The sequence below is a fragment of the Salvia hispanica genome, chromosome 1, assembly GCF_029641045.1.
Source record: "Salvia hispanica isolate PSC_SH4W2 chromosome 1, Shi_PSC_v1, whole genome shotgun sequence".
Taxonomy (NCBI): Eukaryota; Viridiplantae; Streptophyta; class Magnoliopsida; order Lamiales; family Lamiaceae; genus Salvia; species Salvia hispanica.
In genome coordinates this window covers 45,782,670-45,804,953 of record NC_142692.1, presented here as the reverse complement: position 1 = coordinate 45,804,953, position 22,284 = coordinate 45,782,670, and the positions used below count along the sequence as shown (strand labels likewise).

General features: G+C 35.8%; 3 protein-coding genes and 1 pseudogene across 3 annotated transcripts; 1 reads left to right on the top strand and 3 right to left on the bottom strand.

Moving 5' to 3' along the window:
* Positions 1 to 693: 693 nt before the first annotated feature.
* Positions 694 to 2,662, top strand: LOC125223717 (manganese-dependent ADP-ribose/CDP-alcohol diphosphatase-like). The gene is made up of 2 exons (XM_048126985.2): positions 694 to 851; positions 1,574 to 2,662. The coding sequence occupies exon 2, from the start codon at positions 1,594 to 1,596 to the stop codon at positions 2,554 to 2,556; it is 963 nt and encodes a 320-aa protein (XP_047982942.2). The 5' UTR covers positions 694 to 851; positions 1,574 to 1,593; the 3' UTR covers positions 2,557 to 2,662.
* Positions 2,663 to 4,045: 1,383 nt separating this feature from the next.
* On the bottom strand, positions 4,046 to 5,035 carry LOC125219352 (high-affinity nitrate transporter 3.2-like). Its single transcript, XM_048121314.2, has 2 exons — positions 4,829 to 5,035; positions 4,046 to 4,715 (listed from the first exon to the last, which is right to left on the bottom strand). Exons 1-2 carry the CDS (start codon positions 4,953 to 4,955, stop codon positions 4,237 to 4,239), a joined length of 606 nt encoding a protein of 201 aa, XP_047977271.2. The 5' UTR covers positions 4,956 to 5,035; the 3' UTR covers positions 4,046 to 4,236.
* An 8,376-nt stretch (positions 5,036 to 13,411) lies between these two features.
* LOC148933946 (putative late blight resistance protein homolog R1A-3) lies at positions 13,412 to 16,487 on the bottom strand. Its single transcript, XM_089069872.1, has 2 exons — positions 13,680 to 16,487; positions 13,412 to 13,591 (listed from the first exon to the last, which is right to left on the bottom strand). The coding sequence occupies exon 1, from the start codon at positions 16,322 to 16,324 to the stop codon at positions 13,691 to 13,693; it is 2,634 nt and encodes an 877-aa protein (XP_088925998.1). The 5' UTR covers positions 16,325 to 16,487; the 3' UTR covers positions 13,412 to 13,591; positions 13,680 to 13,690.
* A 1,968-nt stretch (positions 16,488 to 18,455) lies between these two features.
* On the bottom strand, positions 18,456 to 18,982 carry LOC148933945 (uncharacterized; annotated as a pseudogene).
* Between the last annotated feature and the right edge of the window lie 3,302 nt (positions 18,983 to 22,284).

Here is a 22,284-nt window from a genome sequence, read left to right as displayed (position 1 = left end):
AAATCTAATGTATCAAATACCATTATATTGTTTAAGACTGAGATTTTACATTTGTTATGTTTATATAATTATGATATAATTTTCTTATATATATGTAATAGGAGTAAGTATAAATATATTTTGGATTCATATTACTTTTGATTTTAAAATATCTGATCCGAACATCCAAAATTTTTAGAGTGGTAATTAGTTAGATTCCAATCCAAACTAAACAAATCAAATACTATTATATTTTGGTTTGGTTTGAATCGAATGTTTATATTTAAAATTGTTTCCTCACCTATAAATTTAACTATACTGAATCATTGTATCAAATGATTTTAAAAATAAATAATCAAGTTAATGTTTTTTTATAGTTTCAAATTTATCTAGTAAACTCCTCAACATAAAGCAGTCTACCTTTATTCGGCTCATTAGTGTACTATAATTTAATTAAACTAGATTGGATATAGATCATGTCATATTATATATCCAATCGACAATAACACTTTAAAAAATAATAAATGCTGAAATTGATATAGTAATACGCAAACAGAATAACTTTATATTTACGCAAGTTATTTAAATTTGTTGCTTAATAAATGAAACCATATTCACATCTAATGGGAGTTGGGCTCAACTCAAATTCATAAATAATATCCAAGTCGTTTACTACTATAAATCTGTATATATCATTCCATTGAAATCAAATTTAGGTAACCGACCACAGCACGCGGCATATATTGAGGGATCAACGTCGTTCGACGCCTTCACATTATCACATATACATACATATATATTCCGACGCTGCCACCTTGTCTTCCCCCCCTCTCTTCAATCTCAGCAGTTCCAGCTTTGATTTCTGGAGAAGGGTGCGTTTTCCCCTTCCATTTGATTTTCATGCATCATTTCGTCTTTTTTTTTCATCTCGCCATATTTTTGCCTGTTTTGTGTTTGTGACAATGCTGCTTTTGAATTTTTTTTTTTCATGATGATTTCAAGCTATTGGTGAAGGAATTTGATGAATTGTACATTGAATTTTTATGTTGTTGAGGGGAAGAATTAATAATGTGATTGATTTGTTGTGTTTTTGTTTGTTTCTTTATTTATATTATTCCCCCTTTTGTGCCCTCATTTTCTAATATCTGTTGAATTGAAAACTGCTGCATTCAACATTATGAACTCTAGAATCATAGATTGAGGGAAATAATGGTAATCAAATCAATATTAGCCAATCTTCTCTTCAAGCCTTACAATTTTGTTACATTGTTTCCGTTTTTCTTTTCTATTTTAGAATGTGGATCCAATTTCTGATGCAAAATAATCTGTAACTATAGCAATCCCCTTTTGGTTGGAAATTCTCATTGAATTGATATCATAATTGACTACTTCGAATGCAGTCTATTTTCTTATGTATCTAATGAGATCAAGAATAGTTTGTGCCACGGGGGAAGGGATTCTGTAGAAATACACTCTCTGTGAATATGTTCAAAAATTTGAGCATGTAATCATGGTTCCGTATTAGTTTTGAAGTTGAGTTTGTTGCTAATTTTCAAGATAACATCACCAATCACTATATGTTTCATTTTTCTAGGCACTCTTTTTTGCTGCTCAATGGGTTATGCAGAAGAGCTTATCACGCTAGAAGGAGAAGAGCCTCTGGCTTCCTTTGGGGTAATAACTGATGTTCAGTATGCTGACATTCCAGATGGCGTCTCGTTTCTTGGTGTCCCCCGCTACTACAGGCACAGCATCAACGTGCTGCAGAGAGCAGTCAAGAAATGGAACAAAGAGAAGGTGGACTTTGTGATCAATTTTGGGGACATGGTTGATGGATACTGCCCCAAAGATCAATCTCTAGCTGCTGTCAAGGATATTGTCAAGGAATTCAGCCTCTTCAATGGCCCAGTATATCACTTGATAGGCAACCACTGTCTGTACAATCTCCCACGCGACAAATTGCTACCTATGCTTAACATCCCTCCAAGTGATCTCCATGCCTATTACGACTTCTCCCCTGTTCCAGAGTACAGATTTGTGGTTCTTGATGGCTATGACATCAGTGCCATTGGTTGGCCTGAGGATCATCCAAATGCAGTGAAGGCAGTCGATTTTCTTTGGGAGAGAAATCCCAATTCAGACAAGAATAGCCCTAATGGACTTCTTGGAAGGGACAGGAGGTTCCTCATGTTCAACGGGGCGGTAGGGAAAGAGCAGCTTGAGTGGCTGGATGGAGTCCTTCAAGATGCAACGAGCTTGAACCAGAAGGTGGTGATCTGCTCCCATCTGCCTTTGGATCCCAACGCTTCGTCTAATGAGGCGTTGCTGTGGAACTACAACGAGGTGATGGACTTGATACACCGGTATGATTGCGTGAAGGTTTGCCTTTCAGGGCATGATCACAAGGGGGGTTACTCGGTAGACTCCCATGGGGTCCACCACCGGATCCTCGAGGCCGCGTTGGAGTGCCCCCCGGGGACCAATGCTTTCGGGCACATTGATCTGTACCCCAATGGTTTGCTGCTGTCCGGTACTGATAGAATGGAGACTCAAGAGATGGTTTACAGTCGCTTCTAGTCGATCACACCCTGATGTTTTTTTATGTCTTATGTTGTGTTGTTTGAGGACTGATGATTTGTGATTGATCCATGTGAATATACATGATTCTTGATTTCTTCTTGAATAGTGCTGTTGATAATCTAGTCTTTACATAAGACCATTTCTAAATGCTCTCTTTGTGCACAGTTTGAAGCTTAACCTTTTCTCTGTTTTTGTAATGTATTCTAATGGAAAGGGCCTCCAAGGCTATTGATTTGTTTTATTTGAGTGTTGATGAACTTGAATTTCATTGCTATTTTTGCCAATATTTGAGTAATATTCAGGATACGCTTGTTTCTGGTGATTTGGGTATAGCTTTGTAAATGAAGAAAAGATTTCCAAGTAAAGTAAAAAATCAATCACAACATATTTTATCTTATTGCGTGTAGTAGTACTGCATCTCCATCATCCTTAGTGCTATGCACTTGACTTTGCATATTCTATTAGATTTGTGTTATCATTATTATACCAGCAACTGAATATTCTAATTCTCGATTCACATGATTCGTGATCATAAACTGTTATGACAAATAGGGTAATTGTGTAATCGACAAACGAAAAACGTAAAGAGACGGAATTTACATGGTTCACCAACGTTGTGTTGGTTACATCCACGGGCAAGAACGGAGAACAAATTGTATTATGACTGTGGTTACAGATGATTATTTTTGTGCCTTACTTCTATACAAATAGGTACAAGAGGCGAGACCCTCATTTTGCTAGCGGCAAACAGTAATGATTCAAGGCATCCTAACACAAACGATACTATCTTGTGTAAAAAAACTAAATAAATTCACAAAGAAGAAATACTTTCTCACAAATAACGCATGAGATTCACGTGAAAAGTTGAAGCCTCTTTGGCAATTTTACCTTTTTACAACTTTTTCTTTTAGTGGTTAAAATTAATGGTTGTAATCACTTTAGAAATATATTTTCAAATAAAATTTAGAAAATATTCTCACGCCTATCACTGATCCTTTTTTGTCAAATGTACCTGTCGTAATAAATATTGGATCAAAATTTATAGTAGTCGAATTGGCATTCTCATCGTCATTGACTTTCCGAAATTGCCACGTTCCTTCCTATATTCAAGGGTGTACGAAGATTATGTACATTAGTAAATATCCATATGGCCTACTTAAAAAAAGTATGTGCAATGAAACACTTTCAACAATTTCGTTGACAATTTTAGATGATCGAGATTTAATACATGCTAAAATATCATGTCGTGTATACTACAATCTACTCCACTCCTTTTTATTGATATAAGATTTTATTCAAGAAAATAATAAAACCCAAAAACTCAGAAATCATCGCCCAAATTTTTGGACCAAGCCTCTTTATAATCTTCGCAACAAAGATGAAGCCAAAATAAAAACAACACTGATTAATTAAAATGAAAATCAATCCCATCAAGTATCCAAGATAGTCCAAGACAAAATGCCATAGCATGGGATTGGAAAAAGCCTAAACAAACAAGAAAATAAATTAAGATTCAACCATTTCAACATCACAAACCTCTTAAGATTCAACTTTTATGCATCACACAATGATTCTATCTCCCAAGAATCACTCTTACCATACACAAATCACTAATCCACACACCTCTTTCTTCCCCCACATTATACAAATTGAAAATAAAAGATAAATAAAATAAAATCAGTTGGAAGCCTTAGCCTTCCTCTTCTCCATGAAGAAGAATCCAAAGAGCGACACAACCGAGAAGGCGGAGAAGCAAGCCGAGGCGATGTCAAGCGACACATGGCGGCCCGTAACAGCCTCGACGGAGAAGAGGTTGGCGGACTTGTCAGCGTTGGTGGTCTGTCCATAGCCGACCTGTTCCCCGGCTGCGTTGTACACGTAAGCCCTGATGAAGTAGGTGGCGGTGGGCACGTCCCTCTTGACGGTGTAGGTGACGGAGTTGTCGGAGGCGGAGTAGGCCCTCTCGACGATGGTGTGCTGGCACGTCTTGTCCTTCTTCAAGAGGTCCACCGTCTTCCTCCACCCGCGGTCTTTCTGGCTCACCGGGGCGTAGCACAGAAGCACCTTCACCGTCTTGTAGCTCGACTCTGTCCCCGCGGGATATGTGGCGTTCACTTTCCACGACACGGTTATCTTGTCTTCTCCTGCCTTGTATACTGCATAATGAAATTGTTAATTATCGACTGCATATTAGTTTGATATTGTCCCCTTTAAGCCAAGTCTGCACGGATTTTTTTACAAAAGGCCTCAGACTAATTAGGAGATTTACCTTGGCCGGCTTGAACTGAAGCGGTGAGTTCAAGGGTTCTCTGGAGAGAAGAGAAGGTGATGGCGTAGCAAGTGGCGGCCAAGCACGAAAGCAAGATGGTTGCAACGATGACTCTGTTGATCGCCATTTGAAGAAAGTGATGTTGCAGAGAAGGTTGGGGGATGATTGTGAGGAGTTGAAGATGGGATGAAGGGTAACAATGAGTTTGGTACTATATATAGAGGGGAAAAGGGTAGCTATATATAAATATCTTTCACATTCAAATCAAACTTAACCCTCAAAAAAGTCAAACACTATAATCCAGCTGAAATTTATGAGTTAGTGGTAGTGATTAACAAGAACTGATGAAGAAAAAATGGATGATGATGATGTTTTTCATTTATTTTATTTTGAGAGTGGCCCAAAGGTATATTCAAGAGATATATGCGTGTGACTGTATGTCTATGTCTATGTGTTCTGTGTGTGTAGTTGACTTGGCTTATTAATACTACATTCTTGTTTTGGTTGGTTATGAACTGGAGGTGTGTGGGATACTTGATGTAAAGAATCAAGATACTCATTTTGTACTTTTTTGTAGTTGATACTATCAAAAATATCTTCCCCCCACATATGGAATTTGGGTCCATCATAATTAAATTACAAGAGGTTAGATGAACAAATTAGTTATTTGAAGAACTCAGATATGCTTGCAAATGTTGAAGTTGGTTTATAATGTGTTGTTATTTGATGAGTACTATATGAGCATTTGCAAATAAAGACAATTATTGTGCAAGATCTATTCACTGTCTAACTCTCTCGTATGTATCTCTAATTAACCAAACAAATACTATTAATAATAAAAGAAAGAAGACATCTGGGTGCATAATTAATACATCCACCTTAATTAGTTATAAATGAAATGAATAAATTTTAATTAATAATTACCTAAAACTGAAAATATAACCGCAGACATCAAACGTTACTTTTCATGAAAAAGAAAGTCGTCTAATTAGACCAAATAAAGCAAAATAATGTAGGAAGTAATTCAACCATAGGTTTAATTGATTAATGCCATGTGATATTATAGCTATATACTGTAAGAAAAGTTTGAAAAGTAAGATGAATTAATTAATAGCTAAATAATATAGCTAGATTAATTGATTTAATTCTTGGTATCACTAATTTGAATTTAATTCTTGATATCACTAATTTGAAAATTAAGAAAATGTACAAAGGCCTAAGCTGGAGTGTTAAAGCAAAAGGCAAATGAGAAGCTGCAGCTCGGTAGCAGTTCAATACCCTTGTCCGTTCATATTTGTCAAAGCTCTAACCTTCTCTCTCATCAATGACGAGATTGAATGGGTCTAATATAGCTAGATTAATTCTTATAGTATAGTGTTAAATGTTAATAATAATCTAATCACAAGTTGCTGGATTTCAAAGGCAGAAAGTGGAAAGTAATAAATGTCAAATTAATAAACAAACATCACCATTCACCGGTGTCCATCGGTAAACGAGGTCCGTCGATAATGTTGACGGCATTTCCGTGCCAAACATTGTCGATGAGTATTTTTTCCGACAACATATATCCTCCACGAATTCATCTCTATTTTTATTTTTGTATTGTCATGTACAACAACACAACCATATAAACACTTGGTAATCATACTATCTCCTTTTCAAACATACCTTGAGAAATATTTTTCCATTGTCAAGAGCTGATTGATTTAGCACGCCAAAAGTCCAAACCATGCTAATAATGATGTGAATTAATATTCAATATGTAAAGGTTAAATACGACATTTTACCCTAGGTGACAAATTTGTAAAAGGCAGAAAGAAAGTAGAAAATATCAAGACATTTATGGAGAAAAATCTTCTGACCAAACCAACCACAAAAAATCTCGCAAATGAAAAAAAATTGGTACTATGCAAAACTTTAAATTATGTTTCCAACTTAGTCAACAAATTACTACTACTCCTACAAAAGAAAAAGCAGCCCTAACTATGATAGTGAGTTAAATCATGTACGTGAAAAGGTTGTAAATCTGAAATTAGTTCTTTAAGAAAATAATGTTCTATTAATATTAATTTTTTACATACCTAATTGACCTTATTTTTCCCCCTTTAATGAGGCATTTTAGTAACGGTCGCTAGTTGGTCATCAATAATACTATAATACTACCTCCATTAAAAAAAAAAAAAAAAAACTAATTTTATAATGTTGGACGATTGATCAATTTTTAAATATAAAAAATTTAACTTAATTAAATATTAATGTGAACTTCACAATCTATAACGCTCCTTCCACCATCTTTTACCTTTCTCTTTTACACCAATTATCCATTAAAAGTTAAAATCAATGCTATTTAGAACTTAATCTATTTTTAGTGGTTGGATGTAGTATTTAATATTCCGTATTTCATAACTTTTTATTTCGAGAAAAATGGTCATTATTGTGAAAATTAGGATTATTGCTGGCCCATACTGATAGCCCATTGGGCCTTATCTAGCGTAGTCCGACAACATTTAGCCCACTAACCCCTTTTGCCCTTGCCCAAGACCATCACCGCCGCACAAACTCCCTCTATAAAATGGTGCTTTTAACCTAAATCATCACGCCATCTACATTTCCTATTCTTCCAGATCTCTTAGCTCTGCAAATTGAAATAACTGTGGTGCATATTATCTCACTCAGTGGATGGGATGCGTCGGCAAGATTAATTCTTGCTGATTTTTGTAAATTGAAATCTCGCGATTTCAGTTTGAGTTAGTCTTACCGATGCCTCCCATACCCATGGTTGAGTTGATGTCTAATTTCTTCGATGATTCTGTTTTTTGGTACCGAATCTTGTATTTTAGCTCCAATTTTATTTCGTTGTTTCATAATTGGATAATTGGTTTTAGATCTCAAATTTGACCCACACTATCGTAATTGATTTGTGTCGCTGGATCTTAAATTTAATCTCTAATCTTTTTCTGGTATTCTGAAATTGGATTTTCTATTTCAATTCTAAGCTGTACATTGAGAGTTGGAGAGGAAATTCAGTGTATGTATCTCATAAACTTTTTGTTTATTTCTTAAGCATTAACAAATCTATTTCAAACAAACTGTTTCTTAATTACTTCACAAAATTTTGCAACCGGGGAATTCGCGGGGATCTTGGATGTTTATGTTTTTTCTTAATTAAAAAAAGTGTTATAAATAAATTTTGTTATCGGAAATAATTTTTTTAATAAAATAGAAGCTAAATATTTCTACTAATTTTATCATTTTATGTTACTTTTATCAAATGAATATTATTAAGAGTGATGGTAACTAATCTTTATTTGATATTGTTTTTTCATATAAATCATATTTTTTATCTTTTGAACGAATTTATTTTTATTTGTGTTATAAAGGACTTTTTGGGCATTCATAAAACTAATACCTAAATGTAACTAGATATATTTGATTCTATTTAATTAATTTTTTTTTAAACATTCTTCTTAATAATAAATAATTATATGTTTGATAACTAGGGTTATTTTTTTCGTAAAATATAAAAATGATATAAAATAAAGATTTAGTATTTTTATAAAGTATAAAAATAATTTAAAATAAAAATCAAATACCAGTTAAGTGCGAAGTAAAATATGAGCTAAAAAATAATCATGATAATGTGGGAAAACAGATATTGGAAAATGAGATAAGGTTAGGTTTACTGAACTACGACTATACCTTTATTCTTGTCATTGTATACCTTTATTGATCTTCAGCAAGTAACTCTCAATAAGTTCAATAAGTGTTGAAATAATTGTATTTATTCAAAAGATATTTTTGTGAATACAATTTAATCTAATTTGGTGAATTTCACATTTTATTTCAAAAACAAAACTTTGTTAATCTACTTATCTAAATTTAACATACCACTTTTATAGAATTTGTTAATGTAAATGAGCATAGTCTCGACTTAAGTTAAATATCTTATTCTCTCTGTTCCATGTTAATATAGTAATTTTTCTATTTTAAAAAATTTTAAGTTAATTGAGTCATTTTTATTTTTGTTAAAAGTAATTCTCCATTTTACTTTATTCTCTCTTCATCTCTCTTACTTTGTTTTCATCATTCATTTAACCCGTTATTTAAACTCCGTACCGAAAGAAATATCTATATTAATATGGAACAGAGGGAGTAATATATAGTAATTGGATAAATATAAAGCCATAACACAAGAAGCCCATTTCTAATCTTGGACCCATAATATCAAATTTAGCCCATTAGCATCTCAAACCCTACTGCATCTGAAACTCTCAGCCGCCGGCACCCTATATATATACTTGCACCATTAATTAGCAAAATCGTGCTTATGTTTTCCCAATTGTTGTGATGGGTGGTTTGGTAAGACAGCCTCTAGTCCAAATAATTTTATTTGTCAAGATCTGAGCCGTCTTACTCATTCCACCCATTTCAACGATTTGGAATGTTTGCCATTTAATTAGCTGATTTGATGTTGGAGTTCTGAGTTCGGTTAGATCTATGCATTGAGTTGTTTTGTTGTAAATTTTTATTAACCTTTTCTGTTTTGCAGATCGAGTATTCAATGATTTGTTGTTGCTGCTGTTTAAAAATTTGAATTTGAAGTGAGTTGTTGTGATTTTTCAACCTATGGGATGGATATTTTTATGTCTATTTCTTTTGTTTTGTGTTGGTTTGGATCGCTGTGGGGGAAGATGGGGATAATACACTATCTTATTTTGACCATATCAGTAATAGATCAAGCAACATAAATTCGAAATAATTAATACTTTGCACTAATTTTTTTTCTTTATAAATGTCTTTTCCATTATTTACAAGTTAATGTTCATATTTTCAAATGAACTTATCAAAATTCTTAATAACCCAAATCTTTTATTTTACTAAAATCCAAAGATTATACTCCTATTAATTCCCAGTCTTTTTTTATGTACTTGAAAGATTATATTCATATTTTAATAAAATTGCATTTACCTTTGAAATATCGCACTAATTCGAGAAACTTTATTATTAATTGTCAGAACTTTTATAATTGATAACCCAAAAGATAATAGCATCTCCAATGATATTTCGGCCAGAAATCGGCCAACAGTTTCTCCTCCTGCTATGTCAGCAGCACTAAAAATCCACCTGCCACATCAGATTTAGCAATAAAAATAATTCAAAGGAATTAAAATCACAATACGGAATCAAATTTACGACATATATACGGAAAAAATTCGTTAATTTTATTTAAATAAAAAAAAGACATTAACTAAAAATTAAAAAAATTACATAATAAAAAAAATTCTGAGCTTCCACACACGAGCCACCGCCCTACTCTACTCCTCACTAATTTATTAAAAAATACATTGAAAAATGTTAGTATGGTTTGCCGTTAGCCGAACGTAATTTAGAGAGAGAAAATCGCGTTTATATAGGTTTTTTTAAAAAAAAAAAAAAAATTGAAAATCGGCGCTGGCTGATCGGCACGCTACAATGCCGGCCAGTGCATCGGCCAGCGGATGCCGAAAGTTTGGCCGATTTTGCGCTGGCCGACTCCAATGGTTCGACTAGCCGATCGGCCAGCGCGACGAATCAGCTAGCCGGTCGCTAGCCGACCATTGGAGATGCTCTAAAGTAATCACTAACAAGGTCAAAAATTTACAAATTAAAATCCTAAAAGCTATAATTACAAAAAGTCCTAAAAATTAAAACACCATTACCAGATCGAGTGACATGTTTCAATCATGACTATTCATGTGTTGCATTAACGACTGCACCTGCACTTGATATTGCATCGAGCTGAAAGCCTAAGGCCAGGATTAACTGTCTGACTGCACCTGCACTTGATATTGCATCGAGCTGAAAGCCTAAGGCCAGGATTAACGTAGGCAGTAGTGCACGTCGTTGCAGTCAGAGTTAACTGTCACCATATTTGCATGAGATTATGAGGAAAATCAACCTCAATACTATCATCATCTTCTTCTCTGTTTGATTAATACATGTTTGATTAATACATTTCTAGATTGGAACAACATGTCATGTCCATGTTGGTTAAGATCGAAAGCCTGGGGCCCTTAAGTTGAAAGAACGTATGTGTTGGAGTGTCGTGCAGTCTTGTTCATAGTCTCTAACTCTTGCTAAGCTCAACAAGAGTTAGCAACTTGAGTTTTTGTAGGTTTCTATTTCCTTTATATGTTTTACATTCTTGAGATGACGGATGGAGTTCCAGCCGATGACGCTGAATCATTGATTAATTCCCATGGTGTTTGCAAAACGTGCTAAGTAATCAAAATAATTGTTATGCCATGATATACGATACAAATATGTCTTATAATCTTTTTTGTCCGATAGAAATAGTTTATATTCATTCCTGGCAACCTTTTCCTCTTTCTATGTACTTTATCATTTATGGGTCATACCCAATTTCAACTACTTGTGTCAACTTTAATGACCTATTTCTATGAATATTATTTTGTGAGCATGATGCAGGGTAGCAGTAGGTTTGGAAGATGAAGAAGAAATGTTAAGTAGTTATCTAATGAAAGGAGCAGTACTAGACACTACCTGCCTAATTGTAGTTATATCTGGATAGTGAGTGGTGTGCTTTGATTCATCCTGGAAAGTGAATGGCGTGTTTTGATTCGACATATCAAACTTTTTATTTATATTAAGGACATTAATGCATTACCATTGCATTTTTATTGTTATAGTCTCATGAATATACAGGAACCCAACTCCAATCAAAATTCCAATTACAAGATTAATTTAATCATGTAAACATAATGCAAATTCCAGATGAATTAGTAGTACCAAATATAGGAAACTACTCTAAATCTAACTCATGAACTAAAAACAAAATCCTGAATGTTAAATTGGGCCACTAGAAGCGTTTATAGAAATAAACAAAATTGGTTATGGGCTTTAATCTTTCGCCCATTTCACATGGACAATACAATTGGGCCTTCATTGATGCCTCTTGCTACATTATTTAGCTGCCTCTTCTTGCTTAAACTGTGATAAGTTGACTGGGGAGACAAGTTAGTTGTTGGCTTAGTAATTAATATCGTATTGTATCCTGACCATATATCAATAAATACTTGTACTTAGTAGGTGGGCGCAATTTTCGCATAATTTACCAAGTCACATGGTTGGAATATATCTTTCTATATTATATAAGGTGGGAGGCCTTTATTATATGCTTTCAGATTTAAAATATCCTATCTCTCTTGTTGTTTTGTACTAGTGGTAGAAGTGGACAGCAAATGTGGAACCAATCAACCAGTGACTTTTGAGTCATAGAAAAATACATTAAATTGCCTTGAGATTAACAAAATTATCAGGTGGCTGGCACATTGTTTTCACATACGCATTCCGCATGCATCTACTTGTTCCTAGTACTATTATTTAATGGAAAATACAAAACTGATATAGTTGCACAAATAATAAATCCACTCTAAATTGACTTCTCAAAATTTAACAATTATACGTTATTTGATAAGTTTGTGCTGAGCATAGTACAAGAGGGCCCCAGCCCCGGTGAAAATTATATTATTAAGAGTATTCACAATGAAGGAGGCCGACCAAAATGCATAATTAATACTTACAAATTTAAGAGATTGATGAAAGTTTGGGAGAAAAATCCAAAAAATGGTGAAAGTTTGTGTATTTATAAACAAATAATTCTAAAAAAATAATTTCTATTGAAAAAGGTTATGTAATATGAAATCTATTTTTATATACTACGTCTACTGGTTTTATAATATTATATGAGTGATATGATTTAATGGAATATAATGTCTATTTATTAAAAAAAATAAGTATTTAATAAAGGACATAAAAAGAGAAAATATATGATATTTAATGGCAGATATATTAAATAGTATCTATGACATACAACACAGTAGTTCGGTATACTTGTTGATGAAATCAATCTTATTAAATTTTTAGATATTTACTGATTATATATAATATCATGCAATATATTTTCACATGTTAAACTTTTAGGAAAAGGGCATATTACAGCAGTGAACCATTTATGTTTTCACTTCATAAATTTATATGGTGTTGCTGAAACACAACTTAATAGATAAGATGTCTGGCTTCAGTCAATAATATAAAAGGATGGTGGACCATATTCCAAAATGAACATATTAATTTTTATATAAGAATCAAATAGAAGGAAACTACTATTGATTGTGGAAGGATGAGATATATTGTATGCTAATTAATATCTACCCTTTGATTGTCGGCAAATATGCGATTAAGTTTGCTAGTAGTAGTAGTTTTTTTATTGGGTTTTTAGATGGCAGCAAACAATGAGTTTACAAAATATTCAAATAGTTTGAGTTTCGACATCTAATAACCTCGCCTTTTGATAATAGAAGGGGCAAAACTAAGTGCAACCTGAAAACCGGGTACACGATTGAAATTCTTTGAATATTGGATCTAATTTACTACTACCAAACTCCAAACATTGAAATTTAATCTGCAATTATACTCCAAAAAAACCTATGGTATAAAGTAGCACTATCATCTGAAAAAAAGAACCGAGAAATTCAATAATTTCAATGTATATAGAATAACATGAAAGAAATGTTAGACATGTTCTTGGTAGTCCCAACAGTTTATTCAATACTCAAAGAAACAATTATTCTTATACAAAAGGGCAAGTGATCATCATCCAGTTAAACTTACATCACCAATACCAAAGACAAACAAAACACAGAGAAATGCAGCAACACTCAATTTCCCAAACAGCACATCACCAAGTCTCCTCTTAAGCATCTGCCATAACAAAAATAAAACAGAGAAGAATAAGTTAATTGCAATCCTGTAAATAAAACATAGCTAATTAATTAGGTGGCGATGTTACCTCTTAACTATTCATTCCCATGAAGAAAAGACGCGACCTTCAAAGTTCCTCTTGCATTCCTCCTGCTTCTCTATAATCCCATCTGCGGATACCACAGCCTGAGGGCTGCAGTCCACAACCTCCATCGTATCAAGGGGTCCAATGTATCCAATATCCTCAGGAAGATCCTCCAACTCGTAGCAATGCCTCATAATCAGCTTCTGCAGGCTCGGCAAGTTCCGAGTTGTTGCATTCCATTTTTGGAAATTCAGGTATTCAATCAGCAGGTACTTGAGGTTCTTCATGTCGTAGTTGGACCCGAGGCTCCAATCCGGCCCATTGAAGGCCAGCTCCTTGAGCTTCAGCACTTCAAGATTCTCCAATTCCTTTCCCAAGAACTCCATGTGTGCCCATGGAAGTCCAGTGCCGCTCAGAGTGATTCTCCTCAGTGTCTTCGGGAAGAAGCTCTCTGCCTCAACTTCGATCCCTTTCCCGGGGATCGGATTCAGCACAATGAACCTGAACTGCTCGAGCTTCGTTAGCTTAGAAACAGTGAAGTTGAGCTTCTCCGGAGACTCAATCCACATTGCCAATTTCCTCAAGTTAGGCATGTTGTCAATGACTTCTTCAGTAAAGTAGGCAGCATCCACACTCGCAAGCGTTTGGAGGTTTTTAAGCAGGATTTTGTTGCTTGGACGAACAGCAGGAAGATTAGGGAAGTCCGTCTCCGTGAACCACAGATGCCTCAGCTTCGGCATGCTCCACACCTCATCCGGCAGGAAAGATGCACCCACGAAGATGATCTTAGGCTCCCTCCGAACCATCAGAGTCTCTAGCTTCTTAAGCTCTGTCACCTTCGTTGGAAGCTTCCCATTGTAAGTGAATGAAAGGTAAGTCAAATGAACAAGCTCAAGAAACTCATCAGGGAACTGGATAAAATAGCAAGTAAACGCATCCAACACTTTGAGAAGATCAAAGGTTAGAAAGAACGGCATGGGATGGTGGTGGTGGGAGCCGAGGTAGAGGAGGCTGCGCGCATAAGTGATCGTTCTAGTTTTGTCGTAAACCTCTTCAAGGCACATCAGAATGTTTCTATGAACAGACACACGCCTCTTCAGCTTTGCTTCCTCTGGTATATCTTGATTGTACTTCTTCCTAGCATGGAAGAACTGCTCAGATCCACATTCTTGCTCAGCCAGCTCCCGTAAGCTATCGTGCATACCGCAAGCCTTCATCCCACCATTAGTACTCTTCTTCCTAATAGACAAAAGATTCCTCCCAATAAGATCCTCCACCGACCTCTGCGCCACTCTCTCCAAGCCCGAGACGTCTTGATCTGACGATGGCGCGGGTAGGAAGCCCTCAGCAACCCATAACTTGATGAGCTTTTGAATACGAATCTCGCAATCTTCAGGGAATCCGCCCATGTAGAGAAAACAGCCCTTGAGTTTACCAGGCAGGTAAAGGTAGCTGAGAGCCAAGATCTCCAAGTAGGAATCCTCCCCCTTTGTAGCAGCATCACTAGTATCTTCTTCAATACGTTTCCAGTAGTCAATCTTATCCGTCTCCTGAATGAGAAGACCGCCAACCACAACCAATGACAGAGGAAGACCTTTACATTGGTCGGAGATGGACTTTCCAGTGTCCTTCAAGTGAAAAGGACAGAGCAATGTAACATCATCATTATCATTTTCCAGTTTATCACCGAATGTACGATAACAGAGCAACTGCCAGCTGTGCTCTGGCCCGAGTGGCTGCATCTCATGAAGCAGATTAGCTTTTTCGGAAATTTTATCAGCGACCTTTCTCACCCTAGTGGTGAGAAGAATCCTGCTGCCGTTCTCCTTATCCGGCAAGGCGTTGGCGATCCGATCCCAGGCAGCTAAGTCCCAGACGTCATCCACCACGATCAGGAACTTGAGATTGTAGAGCTCCTGATGCAGGCGCTGGAGCAAGGTCTGCTCGTCCCCCACCATGGCGTAGTGGCCTGCTTGGTAGTTCTTGCTCTCCATGGTGTTGAGGATCTTGGTGAACACCTCTTGGTAGTTGACATCCTGTGACACTGTAACCCAAGCTCGGATGTTGAACTGCTTCCTGACTTCTTTGTTGTCGTAGATGCTTCTGGCGAGGGTCGTTTTGCCGATTCCGGGAAGGCCGGTGATGGGAATCACCAGGCGCGATTTGTCATCGGAGTCGAGCCAATCGGTGATGAGCTTGAAGTCTTTCTCCTGGCCGACGATCTTTTCCTTGCCGCTGAAGTTGAAGGAGGGCTGCTCGGGGTTTTCGGAGAAGAGATTCTGGGCTTTGGGGTCGTTGCGGATCTCCTCCTCCAGCACCACCGCGTCTGCTTCTACCAGTTTTATGTCGTCTTCGAGCTTCTTCATGGTGGTTTCGTCGGATTTGTGGGGGGAGTCGTGTTTGATCCAGTATTCGACCTCGTCTTGGGCGGCGTAGATGGCTTCTCGGATCCGGTTTTGGAGGTCCTTCATTTTGTCTCTTTTTAGTTTGGGGACGAAGGGGATTTTGTCGAGGGAGGATTGAAGGGAGGAGACTTTTTCATGGAGGGATTCGATCTGGGGTTTGGGGACGTGAGGAGGGAGCTGGGAGGAATCCCGCAGCTCCTCCAGAGTCTGCCGGAAAGAAGCGATGGCGGAATAGGCCGCCATCTGGTCGGAAAAGGAAAAGGAAAAGGAAAAAGTTGTGGTTTGAGTGGCTAAATCATACTGTGTCTGAGAAGGTGTTTTGAGGAATGGTTTTTTAGGAAATGAGAGGGTTGACCGGTTGAGTTTTTGTTAAAGAGATTTGCTAAAGGAGACGCGGTGTGCGTCTCTCACATTGGCTGAGATTATTTAAATTTTAAATCGTGCAACTTGAACGCAGTTTTATGTCTTGATAAAACACAGCACATGATGGTGTGATACGACGCAGTTTTACACAAATTACATTAGTTTTATTCAACTAATAAACGCACTAGAACTTATTACTCCCTCCGTCCCGGCTAAGATGACACATTGCTTAGCGGCACGGGATTTTAGGAGCTATTGGTTAAAATATTTAAATAGAGAGAGAAAATGTGGCTGTAAGTATTAAAGTAAAGAGATAAAGAAAGATAGATATTTTAATAGGAGTGAGAAAAAGCGGATGAGAGTATTAATTGGAGAGAGAAAGTTACCAAAAAAGAAAATATGTCATCTTAATTGGGACAGACTAAAAAGGAAAACGTGTCATCTTAAATGGGACGGAGGTAGAACTTCCTTTTCATTTCCCTCTTATTTTCATCTCCTTTCTTTCACCACACTATTATCTATCTTTCCCTGCTTTTGTGTGTGAAATTTTGACTATTGGGTTGATTTCTTGAGCAATGTTGAGCACAAATATTAATTTTTGGACAATAATTATATAAAGGTTTGCAAATATCTCTTTCAACAAATATTGTTTGTGAACTAATTTTTCAGTCTGAGTCGCTAGTAGTATTAAGCAGTAGAAAACGTTGAAGAAAAAGATAAAAGGAAAAGGAAGCAAAAGAAAAATATGTCGCAATATTTCATGTAATTCTTATCAAAATTGTACATGCAAAAGCAACAATGTTAAGGACTTTACCCTTACCGGTGGCCGGCGGTGATGCTCGGCGGTCAACGACGTTCCGGCGCCCTATCTTAGGGTCGGCGGAGAGCTAAGGCTGTGCGCAGGAATTGTTCGTGTATTGCCAATATTTGGGCGAAAGATAGACTTTTATTGATTGATTGAATGGTCCAAATAATAACAATCTAGCCCTATTTATAATACTAGAATACTATACCCTAACTTATTCAGTAAGATAACAATATATGGAAAGATTTGGTGAATCAAAAGATAACTAAATAATATGGATATCCCATGATATAGAGGATCGTATCAACTCCCCCACGGTTAAAATCCGCCTTGTCCTCAAGGTGGAAACCATGAAGCAACGACGAGAGTTGAAATCAAGTTTTGCTGAGGCGCCTCCTCTTGGATCAAACACATACCAAGCAGTTGAGCGTTTCCCTTCATTACCTACATAAAAAATTAACGAAGGCAGACTGATTTGGTCGTCTAAATTTAACACTAACGAAGGCAGACTGATGTGGTCGTCCAAATTCAACGCTAAAATGGAAAGCTCTGCCACACGTCCAATGCTCAAACACAACTTGTTATTTCGCGGAGGAATCAACTGTGCATCGGCATCAAGCGATGGTAATCAAAGATTCATGTTTGAAATCTCAGTGACATTCAAATCCACATAGACATAAAAAAAAACCTAATTGACCAAGAAGTCACTCATGCCTATGTACGGAACAAGACGGATTGGGATTGAACCGACAGAAGTACGAAATTCCGATTGTTCAGCCCCCGCGTACGAATAACCGCTTAGCAAACTCCAAAGCACCAACTGCCAACTATCGACTCCGATCTCTTTCTAGTGGAAAACTTTAGCCAGAGGGTTAGGCCCTTCCAAGGCCTCTTATTATGCTCGCATGGATGGTCCTTTTTCCAAAATCCATGAATTTATTAAGTTATAGGGGGAACGCATGACTATAACAGGAAAAGGATCTTATATATTGGCCATGCCCCATTTCAATTTCTAATTGACACTAAGAAACAATAATATTGTTATTGGTGCTTGTAAAGTGTGTGCCCCTCCTTTCTTACCCAATTCGTCCGTGTTTAATTTAAGATCATTTAGAAACAACCTTTGCGTCTCTTCCATTTCTAATTGATTGTCCTGCTTCTTTATTTCAATTTCATCTGTGTGCTCATCAACAAGGTAATGAATCTTCATGCTCTCAGCACCGCAACAGCGTGAGAGCAAGGCATTCTCCAAGTCTGCCACTTTCCACATGAGCATCTCTTTTCACGATAATCTACTACATGTATATTATGGCCTCTACCCGGACCTCTGTGAAAGGTTAGCACCCCATAAGTTCCAACAGCTATGCTTGTAGTCTTCACATGGTGACGTCTCCCTCGACGGTCATTCTTCTGAAATAACTGTCAAGCCACAGTGTCAAAGGTGTCTGACATTGTTTGGCTAGAGTCGTTCTGTTAACAAACCAGTTAATAGTCCTCCAGAATGTAATATCAATAATAGCTCTAATTGGCAGTTCCCTCACAGATAACAACATATTGTTATAACACTCGGCCATGTTAGTACATGTCTCACCCCATCGACGAAATCCATCGTGCGCTATAGTCCATTGCGATCTATCTATGGTGGTTTCGAGGTACCTTAGAGCTTCTGGACTCACCTTTTCTAATTCACGTCTTGCAGTCCAATATCTCCGCTCCTCAATTGCTTTACCCATTTTCCATACCCATTTCCTCACTCCAGGTCCTTTGTTTCTTTGTAACACATTCAATCTGACGTGCACTAAACCGTATCGGTGATAACCAACTGGTACCTCTTGTTGGGGCTAACCGCAGCGGAAGACACGGAAATCAAACAGGTCCCATGACCGGATCTATTTAGGTGATTATGCATTCGATTCCAATTTCATGCAATTAACATAGATCTATAGATTACACATCAAATAAACATATATTCATGCATATTCGATGTAGATTCGATTGTTACCTCATAATCCGACATCGGATTGACGTTGCTAGCTGAACCTCCGGGCAATCCTTGGTTTATCGACCACGAACCTTCCGTACTATTCCCTTGTCCTTGATTACTCATCCGTGTGGGCGGATCTCGAATAACCAACAAATATCTTTGAAGAGATCTAGGAAAACCCAAACACAAACCGAAATTGTCTAGATCTAACCCTATGAATTAGGATAGATCAAGAACAACAATCAAAACCCTAATTCTCCTACGGCTATGGCTCGAAAATCGAGACCAAGAAGGAGAGGGGGGCGGCGCCGACTTAGGCACTAGGGTTAGGGTTTTTGTGTTGTCTTGGATTGTGTGCTAGGGTTTGCCCACCTCTTCAATATTTATAGTGGACTTAATGGGCTAGTAAGGGGATCCATGGAATGATTTAAGTGTTGGGCTCACCCATTGGATAATTAGCTAATTAAATCAAATGACCCATGATTTAATAAATTATCAATGGAATATTATTTTATTCCACTAAAGAATAATATTGCACTCCCACTTAAATCACCAAATTACAAATAACTTGGGTCCATTTTATTTTATAATATTTCCCGCGTTTAAGATTATCTTGATCCGTCAATTTAATTCTTTTGTCTGCTATGTGACTAGAATTAAATTAATTCTCCAAAGAGTTTTTCTAGTTTGAAACTTTATTTATTATTCGTGGAATAAATTCCAACTGCGCAGTTTTCTGAATAATAAATTCCTTTTTCAAACACCTCTTGGGGATCACCCCTTAGGGCTTTAATCATACCACACTGGGCACGCGAATTCTATGAAATAATATTCCAATACCTTCTTGTTATTCAATTACTACCACCCAAGATATTATGAACTTGAGTTACGTACAAACTCTCACATATTGATAAGTCAAAGTGGCGTTTGATTGAATAAACAATATTGATATTAAATTCCATAGACTAGAAAATACTAAAATTTTCCGAAATGTATTCTTACAGTAGATAGCAATAAAGAATACATTTCACATTAGATCCTTTCAGTGCTTTACCACACCGGTGTTACTAATCTCGTCTTAGGGAAGAGAGAATTATCACAAACACCGCAACCGTACCAATAGGTAGCCAAAGCCTATCTAGGTTGTGAATACGTTTTTCTTCTTACTAGATCTGGCCAAGTCCTCTACTGGAAAACTCATGAGGAGATTCATCGAATTTCCCTACTTGACCTTCTTAGTAAAAAGCCTTAGACTTGTTTATCATATTTCAATAATAAACCATTATATTATATTATTTATTCTCATAATTAGGTAAACAAGTGGATGTGGCGTTTCTCGTATACATGCACAAGCTGTCTGTACAAAGGCATGTACGCTCGAAGCATCTTTTAGTATACAAACCCCAACAATCTCCCACTTATACTCAAAGAATGCTTTCGAGTATACCTACCGCTTTATTGGCCTTGTGCTACACATTCACACACAATTTCTTTCTCCCACTTATACTCAAAGCAGGCTTTGGCCACTATGTACTCAAAACTATAATTCTTTATAAAAGAATCTACCACCATAGTTTGCTAGAGTACATAAAACGAAAATATACTTGTAATTTATAACCTTAATTCTTGCTAAGGATCACGAATATTTGATCAAAATATTTCTAGGCCATTTGATCCAGTGGAATAATTTTATGTGCCTTTCTCAAGTGCACTTATACATATTCCTCTATCAAAATCCATTATTTTGATCCTTCTGAATTTCTACTAATTAAAGTAGAATACTTATAGCAATATATAAAGTTTTAATCATGTCGAATATGATTCTCAAAACTTTAATTATACAATACCAATTTAACTTGGTATTATCCTTGCTATATTACTTGTGATGTAAATTTATGTATGAACATAATTACCTCATCACAATGACTAATTGGAAATTAGTCCTTATGACAAAATAAAACCGAATGATTGCATTCTTTGTTTTATAGTCATAAATTCCAAGAGTTCATTTATTTAACCATTTGTTGTGATCTTTAGAAATACTTTCTTTGGAAATCCAAAAGTAATTCTAAATTTTAATAGCTAACTTGGAAATATCTTTTAATGTTATTAGAGTCTTAGAAAGTGTGCAATTCATCACTTCTTTCATTCTAGGGTGTGAACCCTTTTAACTCTATCAAACATTACCTTTATTCCAATTATGAATAATCTATGAGACAAAATTTAGCTCCCACTTTTAAAAGTAGAAAAATAGTAGTCTCAATATTCTTTAAGGCTATTAAAAACAATTCAAACAGTGTCTGGAGTTAAATTCATCCTAGTTTAATAAAATGAGCCATGACGCTCTTATTAAACACTTAGAATTTAATTATTCATTAAGAAAAAGCTCCCACTATTTTAATTATCACTTTCACAACAAAATAAATAAAACAATAACTAATCAAATAGTCAACTCTAGGCTTGGAACATTAAAATAAATTTAATGTGCTCACTATATTTACTATACAAGAATTTCTAGTATTTGTAATAAATACTTATCTTGTTTCTAGTTGAATTTAATTTACTTGTCTTGTGATCAATTATTGTGACTATTTTTCTTACACCTTTATTTGAACAAACGCGATCATAAGATCATTTTATTTTGTATTGAATCCATGTCGAACATTAATGTTCTATTGACTCATCAACAAAATAATGGTTCAAAAGACTTGGATTAAAGAAACTTAATAATCAATATTTCTAGAAGAAAACTTCATAATAATTGAATCAACAAGTTTAACCACAAGTAAAAATTTTGATATTAACCATGTTACATTTGATGTCATAAATAATTGGATAATCAAAACTTCATTTATCTAATAATGCAAGCATTATAAAATGATATCGATAATCCAAAAACATGATTGATAGTCTAGGAATAAAATTCCACATCAATAATCCATATGATATCAAAACCAAACAATATCAAAAATCCTCAAAAATTCAACAATGTAAATAAAGCAAAATAAGACTTTCATTGTTCAAAACATAAATGTCATGGCTAGATTAAGA

Bases quoted from the DNA above. Each gene is read 5' to 3' on its own strand.
- LOC125223717 (XM_048126985.2), top strand. From the start codon at position 1,594: ATGGGTTATGCAGAAGAGCTTATCACGCTAGAAGGAGAAGAGCCTCTG.
- LOC125219352 (XM_048121314.2), bottom strand. From the start codon at position 4,955: ATGGCGATCAACAGAGTCATCGTTGCAACCATCTTGCTTTCGTGCTTG. The intron at 4,716-4,828 runs GTAAATCTCCTA...TTCATTATGCAG, and splicing joins TTCAGTTCAAGCCGGCCAAG to TATACAAGGCAGGAGAAGAC.
- LOC148933946 (XM_089069872.1), bottom strand. From the start codon at position 16,324: ATGGCGGCCTATTCCGCCATCGCTTCTTTCCGGCAGACTCTGGAGGAG.